This window comes from Pristiophorus japonicus, chromosome 12 (assembly GCF_044704955.1).
Source record: "Pristiophorus japonicus isolate sPriJap1 chromosome 12, sPriJap1.hap1, whole genome shotgun sequence".
In the NCBI taxonomy this organism is placed as follows: domain Eukaryota; kingdom Metazoa; phylum Chordata; class Chondrichthyes; family Pristiophoridae; genus Pristiophorus; species Pristiophorus japonicus.
Window position 1 is genome coordinate 133298252 of NC_091988.1, and position 20068 is coordinate 133318319.

The window sequence follows — 20068 nt, forward strand, 5'->3', positions numbered from 1 at the left end:
TTAAGGAGGGATACACTTGCATTAGAGGCAGTTCAGAGAAGGTTCGCTAGATTGATTCCAGGGATGAAGGGGTTGTCCTATGAAGAAAGGTTGAGCAGGTTGGGCTGAGATTCATTGGAGTTTAGAAAAATGAGAGGTGATTTTATTGAAACGTACAAGATTCTGAGGGGGCTTGACAGGGTAGATGCAGAGAGGATGTTTCCGCTCGTAGGGAATCTAGAACTAGGGGGCATAGTTTCAGAATAAGGAGTCGCCCATTTAAAACGGAAATGAGAAGGAATTTCTTCTCTCAGAGGGTTGTGAATCTTTGGAATTCTCTGCCTCAGAGAGCTGTGGAGGCTGGGTCATTGAATATATTTAAGGTGGAGATAGACAGATTTTTGAATGATAAGTGAGTGAAGGGTTATGGGGAGTGGGCAGGGAAATGGAGTTGAGTCCAAGATAAGATCAGCCATGATCTTATTGAATGGCAGAGCAGGCTAAAGGGGCCAAATGGCTTACTCCTGCTCCTATTTCTTCATTCACTCCCTTATTCATTCACACTCTCATTCATTTACTCACTCTCTCATTCTTTCATTCATTCATTCATTCATTCACTCTCTCAATGTTCTTACCCAGAGGGGGTAGAAGAGTAATGTGACTTGTACCAACTTTTCAATTGGTTAGTCCCCTTACCTCAGGGCCTCCAGTCGCTGGGTTTGAGAGAGATCACCGTGCAGCTCGCCAACCTTCAATCCCATCAGCCCCAGGAGGATGTGCATTCGATGAGCCTGTTTTTTAGTCTGTGTAAACAGCATGACGTGGTCCTGAAACGTTCGAGTCAGAAGAGCTACAGAGGGAGGAAAGAAAAACTATTGTACCAAATTGTATTCAATTTCCCCCATATTAAATGCACAACCTTTCATCACTCCTTTCCCATATTAAATACAAATTCCTATTGAAAGAAAGCAAGAAAGAAGAAACGACGAGAGAAAAAGACAGTTGTATTTATATAGCGCCTTTCACGATCTCAGAATATTGCAAAGCAGTTTACAGCCAATTTGCGCACAGCAAGCTCCCGGAAATAGCAATGTGATATTTGTTTTATTAGTGCTGTATTTAATAATCTGTTTTAGTGCTGTAGGTTGAGGGATAAATATTGTCCAGGACACCGGGGAGAACGCGCCTGCTCTTCTTTGAATAGTGCTGTGGGATCTTTTACGTTCACCTGAGGGAACAGTCGGGGCCTCGGTTCAACATCTCACTGAAAGATGGCACCTCCGACAGTGCAGCACTCCCCCGGTTCTGCACTGGAGTGTCAGCCTGGAGTAAGTCCACTTCCCAGAAACAATACATTACAACAGTAAAAGTACTTCATTGGCTGCAAAGTGCTTTGGGACGTCCTGAGGTCATGAAAGGCACAATATAAATACAGACTTTCTTTCTATTAAACACAGGATATCTATTTCTAGCCTGTTGTAGTGGGAGTGCTGCAGTTGTCAATTCTTTCTGTAGAAGCAGAGCCCTAACTAAAAGCAACAACTTAGACAGAAAAGTGACCAGCCCTAAGTTAGTACCGGTCACCAATGTACTGGCATCAGCCGCAATTTAGGGGGGAAAAAATGGAGAGAGCTGTTGAACAATTGGACTGATAACCATTCATCATTTGTTGTGTTGGGGCACAAGCTACACTGCAATTCAAACACATCCCACTTACCGGAAACAACTGCCTCCCTGTCCCCCTCACGGTTTGGGCGGATTCGGACGAATTCCTGGCGGAGGAACGGTGCCACATCAGTGTTACTGTTCACAAAGATTCTCACTGGGTTCTTCAGGGACACCGATGCCAGGTCTTTCACCTGCAGGTAAAGATAGAGAGGGGAGAGTATCAGAGAGTGAGTGGGGATCTGTTCACAGGGTTTTAAAATATTAAATTAAACCCTCTGACCAAATAAGCAAGTGCTCTTGGAAAAGACACACTGTCATGAAGAAAGGGATAAACCAGGTAACTTCGGGCCAGTCAACTTAACAATGGTAATGGATAATCTTATAGAGAGATATGGACGGATTAAAGACTGACGGCACAGATTTGTGAAAGGCAGAGAAGATCTGGCAAATTTAATGAGGTTTCTTTTTGAGGCAATAACGATGTGCATTAACAAAGAAAGTGCAGTGGTAGAGTGCGCACGGATTTTCAAGTCATTTAACAAGGTGCTGTGTAGGAGGGTTGTTGAGAAAATTAAGGTATACAGTATTAAGGTTATGTGGCAAGATGTTGGCTACAGGGCAAAGGAGAAAGTAGTGGTTAGTGGGTGTATATCCAATTGGAAGGGTGTGGCATCCCCCAAAGGCTAGTTTTGGGACCACTGCTTCTCAATACATCTTTATTTGGGTATGGAGCACTTCCCCCCGCCCCCCCCCACCCAAAATTTGCAGATGACACAAAAATAAGGACTGTGAAGAAGATTGTGACTTCAGGAAGAGATTGTGTATGTAGATGACCAATGAAATTTAATGTGTTGAAATGTGAGGTGACTTAGGAAGAATGAGAGGAAATATACACTGAATGGTTAAACTTCAAAGGGAAAAGCAGAGCCGAGAGGCTTAGAGGTTCAAGTACACAAGTGTTTAAAAGCGGGGAAAAAAAATACACATATGGGATCCTAGGCTTTATAAATTGACTAACAGAGTACAATAATAACGAGGTAATGCTAAACCTATACAAATATTAAATTAGGACACTACTGAAATAATGTGTCCGTTTTGAGTGCATTACTTAGGAAGCATGTCAAGGTCATTAACAGCATACCGAAAAGATTTATACCAGGGAAAGGCTGATGGGAGGCTCCCTATCTATCTTCAGAGTTTATAGTTTGCCTCAACTACACTTGGAGGAACGAGCTAACTCGTCGTTTTCCACATTCAGTCTGTCTGACCCTGCAACATGGTAGAAATTCTTCCGGCCTGCTCCACAGCAACACCTCCCACGTACCTCATCAGTCATGGTGGCAGAGAATAGCATCGCCTGTCGCTGGTGGGAGCAGAGGCGAATTATCTCCTTCATCTGTTCCTCAAAGTACTCGTCCAGCATTCTGCAGAGGCATGGGGAGAGGGGGGACAGACATAAAGCGCTGATCAGTGACCTCACTCAGGGATTGCACCAATATTATTGTGTGTAAATAAAGCACAGCAGCTGCAGCAACTTGAACAGAAGGCCATAGTCGGAAGAATGCAGTGTTCTAGAGGGATTACAGGGATGGAGGTAGGTGGGGCAAGATGTGATTAAAGACAAGGATTTCATGTAAAGCCAGTGAAAATCAACAAAAACCTGGGAGGGGTGGGTAAATGAAAATTAGCGTGGAACAGGACTCAAGTAGTACTCTAACAACACAGATAAAGGGCTGCAGGGCTCATCTGATTCAGAACAGTATCTAACAGCCATTTGGACTCAGAGTTCCCGCTCCTGATCAAGTTGCCCCTACTGAACGCCTGTGCGTGGGGATGTCAGGCGAGGGCACGATGGAGCTCGGGGATTGAGATATCTACACGCAGTTGCCAGTTCTCGCACATGAAGAATGACCACTTTGACAAACTGCCAGGGGGCTTGCTGTGCTCGTGGATCCACATCCTAACACAGGAAAAAGAAATGTTTCACAAATTCATGTAGAGGTGCAGTCCCCACCGCTTATAGCGGGCGCATTCATGCAAATGCAACTTGCCCGCTACATGTGACGGTCGCTGTAACTTTAACAGACTCTTACAGTGAGCTCCCAAAATAATGCCAACGCAAACACTTAATAAGTGTGAGGATTATTGGCAAGCACTATGGGCTGGCAGGGAGCAGCATGGTGCGTGCAAGCAACTTCGATAAATGGCAGTGACAAATGGTCAGTGCCAGTTGCCCAATACTGACACCTGCCTGGGATAAACGGGGTCTGGCTAAGTGGTGGGAACTGTTATAGAGAGAGATTTTCCAATAGAGCAACGGCACCTGTCGCATAATGTTAAAACTAAATATGTAACTTTGTATTAAATGTGTGTGTAAAATGTATAAAGATGTCTGCTCGTAGTTCAGCAAAGCCTCAAGGGATTTCAGCTTGCAGAAAAAGACTGCATTCCTAGTTACTGTAACTGCTGTTTCTCACACAGGAATACACATAAAAAAAAAATGAGTTCGGCAGATGTCCCTAATCAACTGACTTTCAGGCCTCAGACAAGATGTCCTGGTCTATGTTAGAACAATACAACTCTAACAGGATTAAGATACGTAGACTGCCCAGAGACAGCACCCAAGGACAGTAAGATAAGGGGGGGCCCGGACCATGTCACAAGACCCTGAATAACTCTTAGCAACACGAGGCAATCACGCAGCCACCTAATGTTTAGAGACTACTTCTATTGGTCTATTTGAATCTATATGTAATCTATAATCAATATGATTGGATAGTGTCCGACCGAAATGGGCTGATGTAACCGTAGCAAACTGTTGTAAAACACATAAAAATCCATGAAACCCTTTGTTCGGCAGAGAGAGGTACCTGGACCCACCAGTTGCTTCATCTCCCCGCCGGCGTAATAAACCGTTTTGATGTATGGACCGACCCTGAGTGACGAGTGATTCTTCGAGGGTACATTTGCGCTAACAGGGACTGTACATCCAACATTAATTACTCCCTAGTTTAAAGTTTTGCTTATGGCTTTCAAAGGATATTAACAGTCGGTCAGTGAAATTATGGGACAATCCCCTCTTCGGCTTCACACACCCGAGATACGGTTCTGCCCTTTTGCTCCCACCTCTTTACCCCTGGACAGGGCTGCTTTGTCCCTTCTTACCTGTCCGCTTCGTCCAGAATAAGGACCTCAATGCTGCTGAGGTCAAAAGATGGACAGTTGTGAAGATGATCGATCAGTCGGCCGGGGGTGGCAATGAGAACATCGGGTCCCGCTCTCAGGGATGCCTCCTGGGATTTTACATCCAGTCCACCTGGAAGCAGACAGGACATTTCAGATAGTTATCTAAGGGCAGCAGTGCAGCATTCCCATCCCATCCATCACCTTGCATTGTCTTTATTCCGTCTTTCTTACTGTTAGGAGACAATTACCCATAAAGCAGAACCCTCCAGGCTGCCTCGTACCCCATGCTCCACTACAGAAAGCTCCCACCATGGGCTGTATCTAGGATTTATTGCAAAATGAAACTTATTTGTTCAAAAATGTCATTTAATCGTAGTGGCTGCAGTAGAATTTTTGCATTAAAAGCAAAACCATAGTACGGTTACAATCTTTTAAATTTACTTGAATATTTAGATGAGGTAAAGACATTCTATGCTGCGAACCATATCTTATGCAATGTACAGACTCGGACATCATCCTCCAGTGTTTGATAATTCTATAAGCTCTGTAAAATCTTATGTGATAAAGGTATTTTCTTTGAATGGATTGTTAGGGCAAAGTTTCCCTCTATCTGTATCCTCTGCTCTTTCTCTGCTTGGGCAGACTCCTGCAGCACAGAGAATGAACACATGCCAACAGCACCCTGTGTCCTCAGAGTCTCCCCAGTCAGCCACCATGCAGATTTTCTATCCTCCTCTGCTGGGAAATGACACAGCATTTGATCAACATACCCGTCCTCGTCAGGGCTCCGATCAGGGCTCAGTGGAGTGGGGACCATAACCTGCTCTGTGCCACTGACTGCCCACACAATAACGCTACACATTCTTTGATAAAGAGTATCCCGAAGTAGCCACACATCTCAAACCTTAACGTACACGTGGTTCCTCATACTCGAGACCTGTTTTCTGACTGCGACAGGCACGCGCGGACACAGTCCAAACTTACCAACAGCGAGACAGACGGTGATGGATGTGAACTGTGCCAAATGTCTGGAGACAGCGTGCACTTGGATGCCAAGCTCGCGAGTTGGAACTAGAACCAAGACCCTGGTAATAGGAGCCTGTCGTGGTTTATAGATCAGACGTTCCAGGACCGGCAGCATGAAGGCAGCAGTTTTACCTATGGGGCAGGAGAATGAAAAGAGAAAAAAATCAACAGAGACATGCGTGAGAGTTTAATCTCGTTTTAATGATCAGCAACGTATGAACTTTTTTGTTTAGTGTTTCCCACATTACAACAGTGACTACATTCCAACAGTACTTCATTGGTGGTCGTGAAAGGCATTATATAAATCCAAGGGTTGGATTTTCGATTGTCTAACGCCTCAGTTAGCGGCCAGTGGGGGCATTAACGGGAGTGTAAGAGGTTAGCGACCAGGAGCGCAGCGTTTAGCACCCCGACCAAAAATTCATTAGTCCCCCCGGGGGGGCGCAAACCAGTAGCGTCTGTCTGCTGACGATCACTCCAATCTCGACGTATTCCTGGTGCAACGCCCACGCCAGTCCAAAAATTAGGCGTGGCCGCCTCATTTAGCGGCCGGCAAAACATGGTCTGGAAAAACAGTGGGTCCAGGCTGCAGAGTCGTTAGCTGGCGGCTATTTAAAGGGATGAGGAAGCGCTTCCCTCAGAGGTCAGTCAGTGCAACTTATAGACAGAGCACGGTGCGTGAGCCTCCCAGTTTGCAGCGGCAGACAGACATAACAGTACAGGTTGAAAACAAGTGATTTTGAAAACGTTAATGGGTGCATTACTTCAGACTCGGAGTTCCGCGCATGCACAATGGGTCTGCCAAACTTACCGACCAAACTTTTGTTATGGCGCTCCCCACCGCTACCCAGTGTGCAACGGCTGATTTAGTGCCCGTCAGCTCCTCAACCGATTCGGACGAATTTCTGAGTATAGGACGCAAACTTTTTCAAGGCGCTAAAATTACCGCTCCGCCTTTTAGCACCTTGAAAAAGTTTACACCCTACACCCAGAAATTCATCCGAATCAGGCGAGGAGCTGACAGGGGCACTAAATCAGCCCCAAATTAGGCGCGCCCGAATTCTCGTCCCCGCCCCCCCCACCACTCCAATAGTATTTCTTTCTTTCTTTTGCTTCTTATCAATGATCTAAGTGAGGTATTCTTGCTTAAAATGTGTTTGGAACCAAATGCGAATGAACATGTTTAGATAAAGGTATTCCACAGGACACCCTCACCCAGCCTTATGATTACTCCAGGTAATTTCACCTGAGAAGAGGATTATAGCCTCAAGTGTGATCCAAAAACCCAACATTACTTCCAGTTACAGCTGACCTCTCCCCTGCCATTCTTCCCGAGTTGCAGCAGGATATCTACAGATATAGTCCAGCCTCCAACCCCCTTCCTCCTGTGCAGCACAAGAATCAGCGGGTTACTTTGTTTTTAATCCAAAAGTAATGCTGACATCACAAGACCTCGAGGTTGTGTTTGCCTCCATCACTTTAACTATAAGTTGATTTAATTACTCCTTTAATACACCCGTGAAGCAGAGAACTACTGGGGAAATTCTAGATTCTTCTACTTGTCAGTAATTCTGTACTTACTAGCTGGAGAACATTTACTTTTGTTCAGTCACCAGACCGAGAGGCAGCCAGGTTCAACACCTAGTCTGTGATGAGTCAACTGACTTCAGCAGAGGTAAAAGAGGGCTGGTCTTCAGCGAAAGGGGCTGGGAGAAGGATGGAAGATGGGAAATCAATGAGGGTTCCGGTTCTTGATCGCTAGCCCGTGCCTTGTGTTGGATAGTGCGTGTTTGTGCATATAGGGCAAGGTCAGGATCAAACTCTACTGTGATGCCACCTGTGGTCAAATAGCTAGCAAGCTAGCCTTTGTTTTCGAAGCTCACCCGAACAAAGGTTACCTTGATGAGGTAGGCCAGACGGTGCTGTGGGATCGCCGCCCTCGGTGCCGAGGGATCGCCGCCCTTGGGAGAAGAGGTGGTGGGAAATTGGGGAACAAGCCCAGATGATCAATAGCAGCTGCAAGACATGGACAGGAAAGCCGCCAGTTCTCGGCAACTTCAGAGCAGAGACCAGCTCCCAATATCAATAATACAATGAGCACAACAGCACACACCCATCCTCTGGAAACCACACCATACCCTGACAGCATCATCACACAAAGATGCCACACAACATGCTGCCTTGCCTTCGACCCTGGTATAAACTGCAATAAGCAAAGATGTAACACACCAATGGTATAAAAATGAGATGTGGATAACCCTGGAAGAACCGTTGCATGATATCACAGCAATGAGGGCTTGACAGGGTAGATGCAGGGAGGATGTTTCCTCTGGCTGGGGAGTCTAGAGCCAGGAGTCACAGTCTCAGAATAAAGGGTCGGCCATTTAGGACTGAGATGAGGAGAAGCTTTTTCACTCAGAGGGTGGTGAATCTTTGGAATTCTCTGTCCCAGAGAGCTGTGGAGGATCAGTCTTTGAGTATGTTCAAGACTGAGATCGACAGATTTTTGAATACTAAGGGAGTCAAGGGACATGGGGACAGTGCAGGAAAGTGGAGTTGAGGTAGAAGATCAGCCATGATCTTATTGAATGGCAGAGCAGACTCGAGGGGCCGAATGGCCTCCCCCTACTCCTAGTTCTTATGGTCAATGCTTACGGTTCTCAGGTGCAATAAGAACATGGCCCAGGTACAGGAAATATCGGGCACATCATCATAACCACAAGTTCCTATTCCTGGTGCAGAGATCAGCACAAAAGTACACGCCCGCCTCAGGTATTGGGAGATGACCAAGCGAGGCACTAAAGCAACACCTACCTGTCCCAGTAGCAGCACAGGCGCACAGGTCTCTGCCCAGCAAACCCAAAGGAATACACGCTTTCTGAATGGGGGTTGGTTGTTTGAAACCCACTGCAGTGATTGCCTAAACAGTCACACGAAAGAGGAACAATGGTTAGAAAGGCGGGAAGAGACAGAGATCCAAGCTTTGCGGTCCAACAGTATCACAGGTAGGCACTGATTCAATCACCAGCAAATTAAACAGTACAATTCCAATAGTGTACTCTATTGGGATTATTAAAATACAAGCAGCATGTACAATACTGCCTACATAAGTGAGTTTTGCAGGTTATGTCATTTCTCTGATACTGGGAAGCAGTAAACCAAGTGTTATATCAGAGGGTGAAGCACAAGCCCAAGATTAATTGAGAACTAAAGATATTTATTAAAAATTGAAAATTAGACTACTGCAACTATTTCACTGAAAAATTATCTGTAAATACACTTCCCAGTGTGGAACAGAGTCATACAAAACCAGGATGGTCCCAGATTCAATCCACTCGGTACTGATTCAATCCAGGGTGCCAGTGGAGTGTGATAATAGGTTGTAGTCACTCCCCGGGTTACTAATACTATTAAATTCCCATCCGTCAGCTGAGCAGCAACGATGGGGCCGAATGAATTCACCCCACTGTTGTCGCTTTTGAACTAGCCAGGCTGCTTCGTATCTCTTTCTGTGACAAGTCACTCTTGACATTGTCTATCCAGAGCTTCCTTGGTCCTCTTCAGCTTCTTCAAAGAATCTTACTGCATATAAGGGGGCCATTTGGTCTACCATGCTTGTGCCGGCTCTTTGAAAGAGCTCTCCAATTAGTCCCACTTCCCTGCTCTTTCCCCATAGCCCTGTAATTTTTTTTCCCTTTTCAAGTATAAAGTTACTAATGAATCTGCTGCTACCGGCCTTTCAGGCAGTGCATTTAAGATCATAACTTGCTGCGTTAAAAAAAAAATGCTCATCTTCCCTCTGGTTCTTTTGCTTAAATCTGAGTCCTCTGGTTACAGACCCTCCTGTCAGTGCAAACCTTCTCCCCATCTACTCCATCAAAACACTTAATTTCAAACACCTCTATTAAATCTTCCCTTAACTTTCTCTGCTCGAAGGTCAACAATCTCAGATTACCTAGTCTTGCCACATAACCGAAGGTCCCCAGCTCTGGTACCATTCTAGTAAATCTCCTCTGCAGCCTCTCCAAGGCCTTGGCATCCTTCCTAAAGTGTGGTGCCCAGAATTGGGCACAATATTCCAGCTGAGGCCTAATCATAAAGGTTTAGCATAACATCCTTGCTTTTGTACTCTATGCCTCTATTTATAAAGTCAAGGAACCCGTATGTTTTTTTCCAACAGCCTTCTTAACTTGTCCTGTCACCTTCAAAAGATGTGTGCGTGTAAACCGCGAGATTTCTCTATTCCTGCACCCCCTTTAAAACAGTACCATTTAATTTATATTGCCTCCCTTCAATCTTCCTTCCAAAATGCACCTCTTCACACTTCTTTGCATGAAACTGCCACGCGTTCACCCTCTTCACCAGTCTGTCTATGTCCTCCTGAAGTCTTGTTCCATGTAACTGGGCTAGGGAGGGAAAATTAGCCAGTGTTCACATCCCATCCAGATTCTCCTGTTTAAAAAGTGCATCTGTAGTTGTTGGGTGAGGGCAGGACTGAGCTTGGCTGGGATTTAACAGGCAGTCAGTCAACCTGGTGACACTCACTGTCTAGGCTCATACATGAGGAATGACCATTTGGCAAGGTACTAGAGTAACAGGTGCATTTGGAATTGTACTCCTGCAAGAGCCAATACCTTCACGAGGGAGATTACTGAGGAGAAAATTTGTGTTATCAATTCATATTGTGCAATGCGAGATCAGATTTTGAAGGTGTCTCATGCCAAGGCTACACTTTCCAGAAGAGACCAATTCTTCACAAGAAACAGCCAATAGGAGCATGTGTACATCGGTACATTCCCAACAGGTTCATCAATTTACAAGCAGAAAGTAGCACACAGAATTGAAACTGTAAATGGAAATGCTTCCTTCCCAGAAAGGAAGGCACTTCCCAGGCAAATGATGGGTAATGACGGCAGTAAGACATGTTGATGCCTATATGTCTCGCCAAGTGACGTACAATACCTTTAAAAGTGGTCGAGAGAGATTCATGTCCTGGAATGTCAGACTTTCATCAAACTGAGGGGCATCCTCAAAGAACGCCCGCGATTCCTGCACGGAAGCACAAACAGCAGTGTGAATCTGGCAGCCAACAAACTCCAAAAAATAGCTTCATGTTCCTCATCCACCCTCCCAGTTTAATAATCTTTCACTCCTCCCAACTCCATCCCAATGCTCTGTCAATCTCTCCATTTCCTTACATTAGTTCTCCCTCCTCCTCACAACATGCTACTATCAGACTCCTCTCATTCCCTCTCCCCGTACCACACTCCTTCTACACGTCACTCTGTTGTCCCATCCCTCACTCCCTTCCTTCCACTCAGCCCTGCAGTGCTTCCCTCCTTCCAGTTGCCTCTCCAATCCCATACAGCTCCTCTCTTCCACTCAATCTTTGAATATTCCCCACTCAGTTGTGGGTTCCAAAAGCTAAATTAAGGAAAGCAAAAAAAAAAAAATCATCTCAAGCCACTATGAAGAGTCATGGACAGGTGTCTGCTGCAGGCCTCCCTGAGACACTCAAGTGACTCGCCTTCAGCAATGCAATACCCTCATTATCACCAGACCACAGTAGGAGACAAAACACCTGAAGTACTCACATCCACAGGAGCTTTCTTTTTTCTCTTCTTTCCCTTTAATTTCAGTGTGTCTGTGAAACAATCAGCGATAAGTCAGTCTCTGAACATGCACACTACGTACTCAATAAAGAGACGGAAACAAACTATACAATATTACCATGGAACCCCAAAGCCAATTAATTTACCTGCTTTCTGTAAAATATCCTCATCTCCAGAGGAGAACTCGGAAATCGACTCATCGTCTTCCTCATCCTCTGGCTCCTCTTCTCCGTCTGATTCCTCCGCTTCATCTTTAGCCTCTGCCTCATCTGGCTCTTCCTCATCTTCCTTTATCGCATCTGGATTGGACACAGTGTCTTCAGTCGAGTTGGTCTTTATTAGCTTTGCTTCTTTTGTAGATTTCTCCTGGGAATGAGAAACATTTAAACCAAAAGCAGAGACAGATACAAGTTCCTCTTCTTTCCTCCTCTCAGTTTGTTCTTATCCCTCCTGTAATGTATTTGCTTCAGGGGTTCTTTGCTTAAGAAATCATAGCAACACATTGCTATTAAGAACTAGTTGGTTTATTAGCAAAAGGTTTAACAATTACACTACACATTGCCAGTTTATCCATCAGGCTCACAACCACCTGCCTCATCGTGAATCCCCCGAACCCAACTGACTGGGATTTTATGGAGTCTTGTGAACATCTCGTGACTGCCGAAGACACTCCCAACTCAACAGCTCTACAACTATTTTTAGCATCCTTACAGGTGCAAATGTTACACCCCTCCCAGCAGTATCCTTTCAAGGATCACTTCTCCTCCCCAACCTACGTCCATTTCTGGAGCCGTATGCAAAAATCAGAGAGGAGACGTCAACTTCCACTGAAAGATCCTTAATTTGTCATGTTCTCCGAATTGTTCAGTAAGTTTATCCAGTGAGGAACTGACCTCACTGTCCCAGCTTTTATCTTGGTTTGTGCTGAGGTAGACAATCTCAGTCAAAAAAAGGTGCTAGAAATATCCTCAGCCTTAGTTTGGGGCGGGGAGGAAAGAAAGAACTTGGCTCGGACTCATACTCCGCATTGCTATCCAGTGAACATTGTTGAGGTGTGCATGTGGACATAAAGCAAGGCTAGAATCAGGGTCTCTGCAGTTTAACAGCCCGAGAAAAAGAATATAAGAGACTTTAACAAGAACAATCCATTGGGCCCAAAAGCATTTATGACTAATCTCAACTCTTAAGTGACAATTTTCTTAGCATAACGCTCAATCCCTTCACTACAGAAACAAATAAAACTATCCTTTGAATCCATTTGCCCAGTCCAAAGGAACATTGGAATAGGAGTAGGCCATTCAGTCTTTCAACCCTGTTCCGTCATTCAATTAGAATTGTAACAACTCCATTTACCCGCCTTGATTCCATATCTGTGGGACAAGGACTAAAAAGGTTGTTTGAATTCCTGCCAACTTAACTTGGTTACATTGTGGACACAGCAGAGGATAGATCACCACCAACAACAACTTGTATTTATATAGTGCCTTTAACTTAGCAAAACGTGCCAAGATGCTTCACAGCAGACAAAAAAAAAATGTGACACCGAGCCACACAAGAAGAAATTACGGCAGAGCTTGGTCAAAGAGGTAGGTTCTAAGGAGCATCTTAAAGGAGGAAAGAGAGGTAGAGAGCTTTAGGAAGGGAATCCCAGGCAGCTGAAGGCACCATAGCAACAAGAACGAGTCTGGGCCGGCTGGAGATTATTTTGAACACCTGCATATGGTAGGTTGTGGACAGAGAGAGAAAACAAGTGTGCCAATCAACCGTCGGTGATATTTGTTGGAACCTATTGTTGATCAGCCAGTCTCAGAGGTTGGTAGTAGACTAAAAAGGGCTTTTAAAAAGTTGACAAAGGAGACACAGCTCCACTCTCGCCTTTCACTTTCTGGTGGTGCCACCTACCTGATATCTTCTTGACTGCTTGCTACCAATCTTCCCGACAGCTTGAGCCAACCAGGAGTATATGACATTTGTTATGGGGTTAGTCTAAGATAGACATTTGGTTTCTAAAGGTTATGCATTTTGGAAATTCAGAGGGTGTTGTTGCATTGTTAAAGCAATTCTAATTTGTACATAAACCCAAGATATTGTTTAGATTCTAATGAAAATTTGAGATTGTGTTAATAATAAATGAATAACAAATCCATGGTTTGTGACTGAAGTTTCTTTCGGAAAAAGAGCCCATTAAGTTAAATAAAATTAAATCATATGGAGATAAATAGATAATTCCCCAAAGTAAAGTGTAAACTTTACACCTTTCTGCTCTTACACATTCCATTAGTCTTTCAAATTATTTGTTGTACCTGTCCTCTAGTTTTTAGTGATTTCTGTACACGGATCCCAAAATCTTTCAGCTTTAGAAACTACTCTGTGATCTTTCTTAGCACAAAAGTAGCTGACCTCACACTTCCCAAATTGATCTCCAGCTGTCAGTTTTGCCCACTCACTTAATCTATCAATGGCCCATTTCAACTTTCTGCTCCCACCTACTCAACTTACTTTTTAACGAGATCCTCACTCTTCCTGGTCCATACTCCACACTGTAGGCTGACCAGGTCAACTGATGTTTCAGTGTGTAAATGAACTGGTCATTGTGGGACTGAGCCACTCAGAGCAGGAACATTCCAGCTTCAGTCCTTGGTCTGTGCTCAGTTCATTGGTCTCCACAAAGCTAACAGTGGGCGTATTAACTGGACTAGGAAGGGAAAAAATCTACCAGTGTTCCCGCTGCTAACCGCTATCCAGCGACCCTTGGATCAGCACCTGTGTGGAAAGGATCAGATGGATTGTGAACCCTCCGGCCTCCTTATTGTCTAGGTTTGCACGTGAAGAATGGCCACTTGGGCAAGGTGCTGAAAGACTGCTAGCCCCGGTGAAACTCTCGCCCGGCAAAAGTCAGCAGCTTAAGACTTTTATTAGTTTTAGATCTGGAAAAGGAAGAAAGATAAGGAAAAATGGGCGGGAAATTTAGCCTGTAGATCAAGGCTTCTATATCCAACTGAGCTCTCCATGCCTGGACATTCAGACACTCTCAATTCCATGACAAATATGTTGAAAATAACTAACCTCTTTCTTTCTTTTCTTTCGCACTTTGTCGATCTTTTCATCCAGGGTTGTTGGTGCTTTCTGGAATTGAGCAGAAAAGTGAAGTTAACATTGTTTCACGAACACAGCTATAAATTCTGCAGGCGAGCAGCGGAACACAGCTATGCCTTGCCTTCTGATCACAAGTTGCCAAGTTTGGGTGCCCAGACTCCACTCGTCATCCTAACGCACTTTGTGACCCAGTGCTCAACAAGAGCCAGGAGTAAAGCACCCACCTCAGGGTACTGAAACTCCTGGCCATCTCCTACCAAATAATCAGCAAGTGCACTGACAGGGGACATATTAAACCAATGGGACTTGCCTACTGCCCCAAAAAGAGGCATGTGATATGGGGCCTATACACACACACTTCAGATAACCGCTAGATACTTATTTAATCCAAACTACCCTTAACTTAGCACAAAAGCAAACAGATAGAAAGCTGCCAAGTTGACCTATTCACTATGATTTCAGGAACTCTTTGAACACCAGCGCTCAATATTATGACTGGCAGCATTTCTGGGCTACAGCACTGTATCACTACAGCAGCAACAGAGAATGCTGCAACACTAAATACAATCTGGTGTTTATTCAAGACTGTTAGGGTAACTGCAGCCTGTAGTCAAGACAGAGATCACAGATCCTCACACTCTTCTTCAGTTGACTCAGGACATCTGCCATCATCCAGCTGTCATCACATTCCCCATCCTTCTCGGTGAAGAGAAAGTCTTCACTGAAGTCCACGCACTGCTTCCTCAACTTCTTTTTCTTCAGCAAAATGACAGGCGGATCCTAAACACAGAAATATAACAGTCTTACAAGTCAGAAAGAAATGTGATGCGTACAAGACCAGTCCTCCCACTGCTCATTCACAGACAACATAGTACACCAGAACATCGCAAAGCATAACTCCACTAGTCTGCACAGATCAGTGATCCAAATGGGAGATGCCTTCAAGAGGGAACTTCCGAATGTGGCAATCTTTCATCAGCTCGAGTAGTTATTTTACAGACTATGTCAAAATTAATAGCTATAAATTTAGGAATTAGCATTAGCCCACAGACCAGGACTAGTATATTTAGCTACAGACAACTATTATTGGGAGTATGACTGTTCCAAAAATTGACGGGACAAGTGCAAAATGACTCCCAAGTTTAACAATCTTAAAACTTTAAATAAGCAACAAGAGCCAAGACTGAAGGAGGGAGAGCTGCAATTAAAATATCACAGTGCTGTAGGAGCAATTCATTCCTATCAGCTATTGCTGGCAGGCGGTGTTACAGTTCCCCCTCCCGACTCCATTCTCTGCTCTCAATGTTAATTTTAAGCTGTGATGGTTAATTTAATTACAATTCTCCTTCTTGACTTGAAATTTAAGTAGCTATTCACACAAGACAAGTTTCCTTTACAGCCATTGGTATTCCATACATCAAATTCTGAGTGATTAATCGCTAGCCTAACTGTGATTAGTCCCTACTAGACTGCATTAGTTGCAAAGGTAACTCAATAGGATGAGGTACCTGTGGCCAAACTTCCTCAAAGGAACACCCCTGCCATAGCCCTGAACTCACATCCTTCTCCAGTTTCTCTCCGATCTCCCCCTCATGACATTTCTGAGCTCATTTTGTCCATGAGACTCACTTCCTGCTCCCTTGACCCTATTCCCACTAAACTGCTGACCACCCAACTTCCTTTTCTGGCTCCCATGTTAGCCGACATTGTTAACAGTTCTCTCTCCTCAGGTACTGTCTCCCTCTCCCTCAAATCTGCCGTCATCACCCCTCTGCTCAAAACAACAACACTCGATCCCTGCGTTCTTGCAAACTAACCTTGACCCCGCCCCCCCCTATTTCTCGTCTGCATTTTGTCCCTTGGCAGTATCATTCGGAAACACAGTGTCAGTATCCACACTTACACTGATGACATGCACCTCTACCTCAATACCACTTCTGTCGACCCCTCCACGGTCTCTAAATTGTCAGACTGCTTGTCCGACATTCAGTTCTGATGAGCAGAAATTTTCTCCAATTTAATATTGGGAAGACCAAAGTCATTGTTTTCGGTCCCGGCCACAAACTCTGTTCCCTAGCCACTGACTCCATCCCTTTCCCCAACTTCTGTCCGAGGCTGAACCAGGCTGTTCACAATCTTGAAATGAACTTTCGACCACATATCCGCTGTATAACTAAGACTGCCTATTTCCACCTCCATAACATTGCCCGTCTCTATCCTTGCCTCCACTCATCCTCTGCTGAAGCCCTCATCCATGCCTTTGTTACCTCTAGATTTGACTATTCCAATGCATTCCTGGCTGTCCTCCACATCCTACCCTATGTAAACTAGAGGTGATCCAAAACTCGGCTGGCTGTGTCCTAACTCGCACCAAGTCCTGCTCACCCAACACCCCTCGCTGAGTTACACTTGGCTTCCAGTTAAGCAACACCTTGGTTTCAAAATGCTCATCCTTATTTTCAAATCCCTCCATGGTCTCGCCTCTCCCTATCTCTAATCTCCTCCAGCCCCTCAATACCACCACACCCCCGCCGCCATGGTGTCCGCGCTCCTCTAATTCTGCCCTCTTGCGCATCCCTGATTATAATTGCTCAGTTGCCTAGGCCCCAAACTCTGAAACTCCCTGCTTAAACCTCTCTGCATCTCTATCCTCCTTCAAAACGCTCCTTAAAACATACCTCTTTTGCGCTGATTTCTACTAATGCGGCTTGGTGTCAAATTTTTATCTTATAATACTCCTGTGATGCGCCTTGGGCCGATTTACTACATTAAAGACGCTATATAAATACAGGTTGTTGTTGCTGTTGATCTATTTAAAATAAAATACTCTGAAGGTTCTGCCAATTTTCCTGGTATTGTTCGACACAGTAATGTTGCTTCAATAACCTTCCCACACAAGTATCAGGAACTTGGAAACCAGACTAGGCTGACACTGAGGGATTGCTACATTGTTGAGAAGGTGCAGTCTTTCAGATGAGGCATTAAACCGAGGTGCTATCTACGCATTCAGGTAGATGCAAAAGATGGCACCATTCAATTCTATACTAATACTGTGTGTCCTGGCCAACATTCCTCCCTCGATCTCTACTACCAAGCACAGAATGAGTTGTCATTCATTTCATGTTAGTGCAATCTTGCTCTGCACAAATTATCCACCATGTTTGTCTACATAACAGAAATTACACTTTAAAAGCTGTGGTGCTTTGGATCTTGAGGATATGAAAAGCACCATGTAAATGCAAGCTTTCTTTCCAACTCTTGCTCAATAACCTGACTTCAGGAACTACCAGCTGTGATGAATATCTATCTGCATTATATTCCTTAGACACTTTTTTTTGAAAGGCAGTCCCACTGTGTTCATATATTTTTTAAATTAATTCACGAGATGTGGACGCGAATGGCACAGAACGACATCAGGGGCCCCATTTTAAAGACCACCAGCGGCACCAGGCGAGCTCCAGGGCACCCACCGCCCCGCCATACCCACACCCGCAACGCCCTTCGCCCCTATGCCCACCCCAGACCTCCAACACCTCCGTGCCCACCCCAGACCCCCAACCCCCCCCCAGACCCCAACCCCCTGTGCCCACCCCAGACCCCCAACACCTCCGTGCCCACCCCAGACCCCAACCCCCTGTGCCCACCCCAGACCCCCAACCCCCCCCCGTGCCCACCCCAGACCCCCAACCCCCCGTGCCCACCCAGACCCCCAACCCCCCCCTCCCCACCCCAGACCCCCCCTTGCCCACCCCCGACGCCTCCCTAGACCCCTCTGTGCCCCCCTAAACCCCCCCCCCCACTCCCCCAGGCCCCTAAACCAGGCGAGCTCCAGGCCCCCACCCGCCCAGCAGGCGCTGAAGCCGAGGCCCAGCCATCCCCCGGTGTCCCCGTCACTCGCTCAGCTCCCCTTCGCCTCCCTCACCTCGCCCTCAGACCCCGTCTCCTCCTCCTCCTCCTCAGGGACCACGTCGCCCTCCCCGATTGTCCGGATCAGATCCACAGCCGCCATCGCGCCACGTGGAGGAAGCGCCCGTCGCCAACACTCCGCCGCCGCAAACAGTCGGGCACAACAAACGTTCCGGCCTGTGAGCGAAGGAACTGACAGCTTCACTGCAGGACAGAGAGAGAAGGTTGGAGCAGCTGAACCGAACGCTTACAGTCAATCATCCAGAGTTTACTCAATATAATTCTGCAAACCATAATATCAAAGTCAATTTGTGTCATCTGCAAATTTTGAAATTGTGCCCTGCACACCCCTGTCCAAATCATTTATATATATATCAAGAAAATCAGTGGTCCTGGTGCCGACCTCTGGGGAACACCACCCATATACAGCAGGCACATCAAATTGCTGGAGAAATATCACCAACAATGTCTCCGCAAGATCCTGCAAATCCCCTGGGAGGACAGACGCACCAACATCACTGTTCTCGATCAGGTCAACATCCCCAGCATCGAAGCACTGACCACACTCGACCAGCTCCGTTGGGCAGGCCACATTGTCCGCATGCCCGACACGAGACTCCCAAAGCAAGCGCTCTACTCGGAACTCCTACATGGCAGGTGAGCCCCAGGTGGGCAGAGGAAACGTTTCAAGGACACCCTCAAAGCCTCCTTGATAAAATGCAACATCCCCACCGACACATAGAAACATAGAAAATAGGTGCAGGAGTAGGCCACTCGGCCCCTCGAGCCTGCACCACCATTCAATAAGACCATGGCTGATCATTCCCTCAGTACCCCTTTCCTGCTTTCTCTCCATACCCCTTGATCCCTTTAGCCGTAAGGGCCATATCTAACTCCCTCTTGAATATATCCAATGAACTGGCATCAACAACTCTCTGCGGCAGGGAATTCCACAGGTTAACAACTCTGAGTGAAGAAGTTTCTCCTCATCTCAGTCCTAAATGACCTACCCCTTATCCTAAGACTGTGTCCCCTGGTTCTGGACTTCCCCAACATCGGGAACATTCTTCTCGCATCTAACCTATCCAGTCCCGTCAGAATCTCATACGTTTCTATGAGATCCCCTCTCATCCTTCTGAACTCCAGTGTATAAAGGCCCAGTTGATCCAGTCTCTCCTCATGTGTCAGTCCAGCCATCCCTGGAATTAGTCTGGTGAACCTTCGCTGCACTCCCTCAATAGCAAGAACATCCTTCCTCAGATTAGGAGACCAAAACTGAACACAATATTCCAGGTGAGGCCTCACCAAGGCCCTGTACAACTGCAGTAAGACCTCCCTGCTCCTATACTCAAATCCCTTAGCTATGAAGGCCAACATGCCATTTGCCTTCTTCACCGCCTGCTGTACCTGCATGCCAACTTTCAATGACTGATGAACCATGACACCCAGGTCCCGTTGCACCTCCCCTTTTCCTAATCTGCCGCCATTCAGATAATATTCTGCCTTCATGTTTTTGCCCCCAAAGTGGATAACCTCACATTTATCCACATTATACTGCATCTGCCATGCATTTGCCCATTCACCTAACCTGTCCA

General features: G+C 45.8%; 1 protein-coding gene across 1 annotated transcript in view; it reads right to left on the reverse strand.

Moving 5' to 3' along the window:
• Window positions 1–18607, reverse strand: part of ddx27 (DEAD (Asp-Glu-Ala-Asp) box polypeptide 27) — a 30515-nt gene extending 11908 nt beyond the window's left edge. The window contains exons 1-12 of the mRNA XM_070895956.1: window positions 18490–18607; window positions 15204–15347; window positions 14538–14597; window positions 11618–11837; window positions 11454–11503; window positions 10822–10908; window positions 8674–8779; window positions 5818–5991; window positions 4813–4963; window positions 2972–3071; window positions 1697–1838; window positions 676–829 (exon numbers count right to left, since the gene is read on the reverse strand). Of these exons, the coding sequence (XP_070752057.1) occupies window positions 676–829; window positions 1697–1838; window positions 2972–3071; window positions 4813–4963; window positions 5818–5991; window positions 8674–8779; window positions 10822–10908; window positions 11454–11503; window positions 11618–11837; window positions 14538–14597; window positions 15204–15347; window positions 18490–18576 (1475 nt within the window). The 5' untranslated portion in view covers window positions 18577–18607. The remainder of the gene's footprint in view (window positions 1–675; window positions 830–1696; window positions 1839–2971; window positions 3072–4812; window positions 4964–5817; window positions 5992–8673; window positions 8780–10821; window positions 10909–11453; window positions 11504–11617; window positions 11838–14537; window positions 14598–15203; window positions 15348–18489) is intronic.
• Between the last annotated feature and the right edge of the window lie 1461 nt (window positions 18608–20068).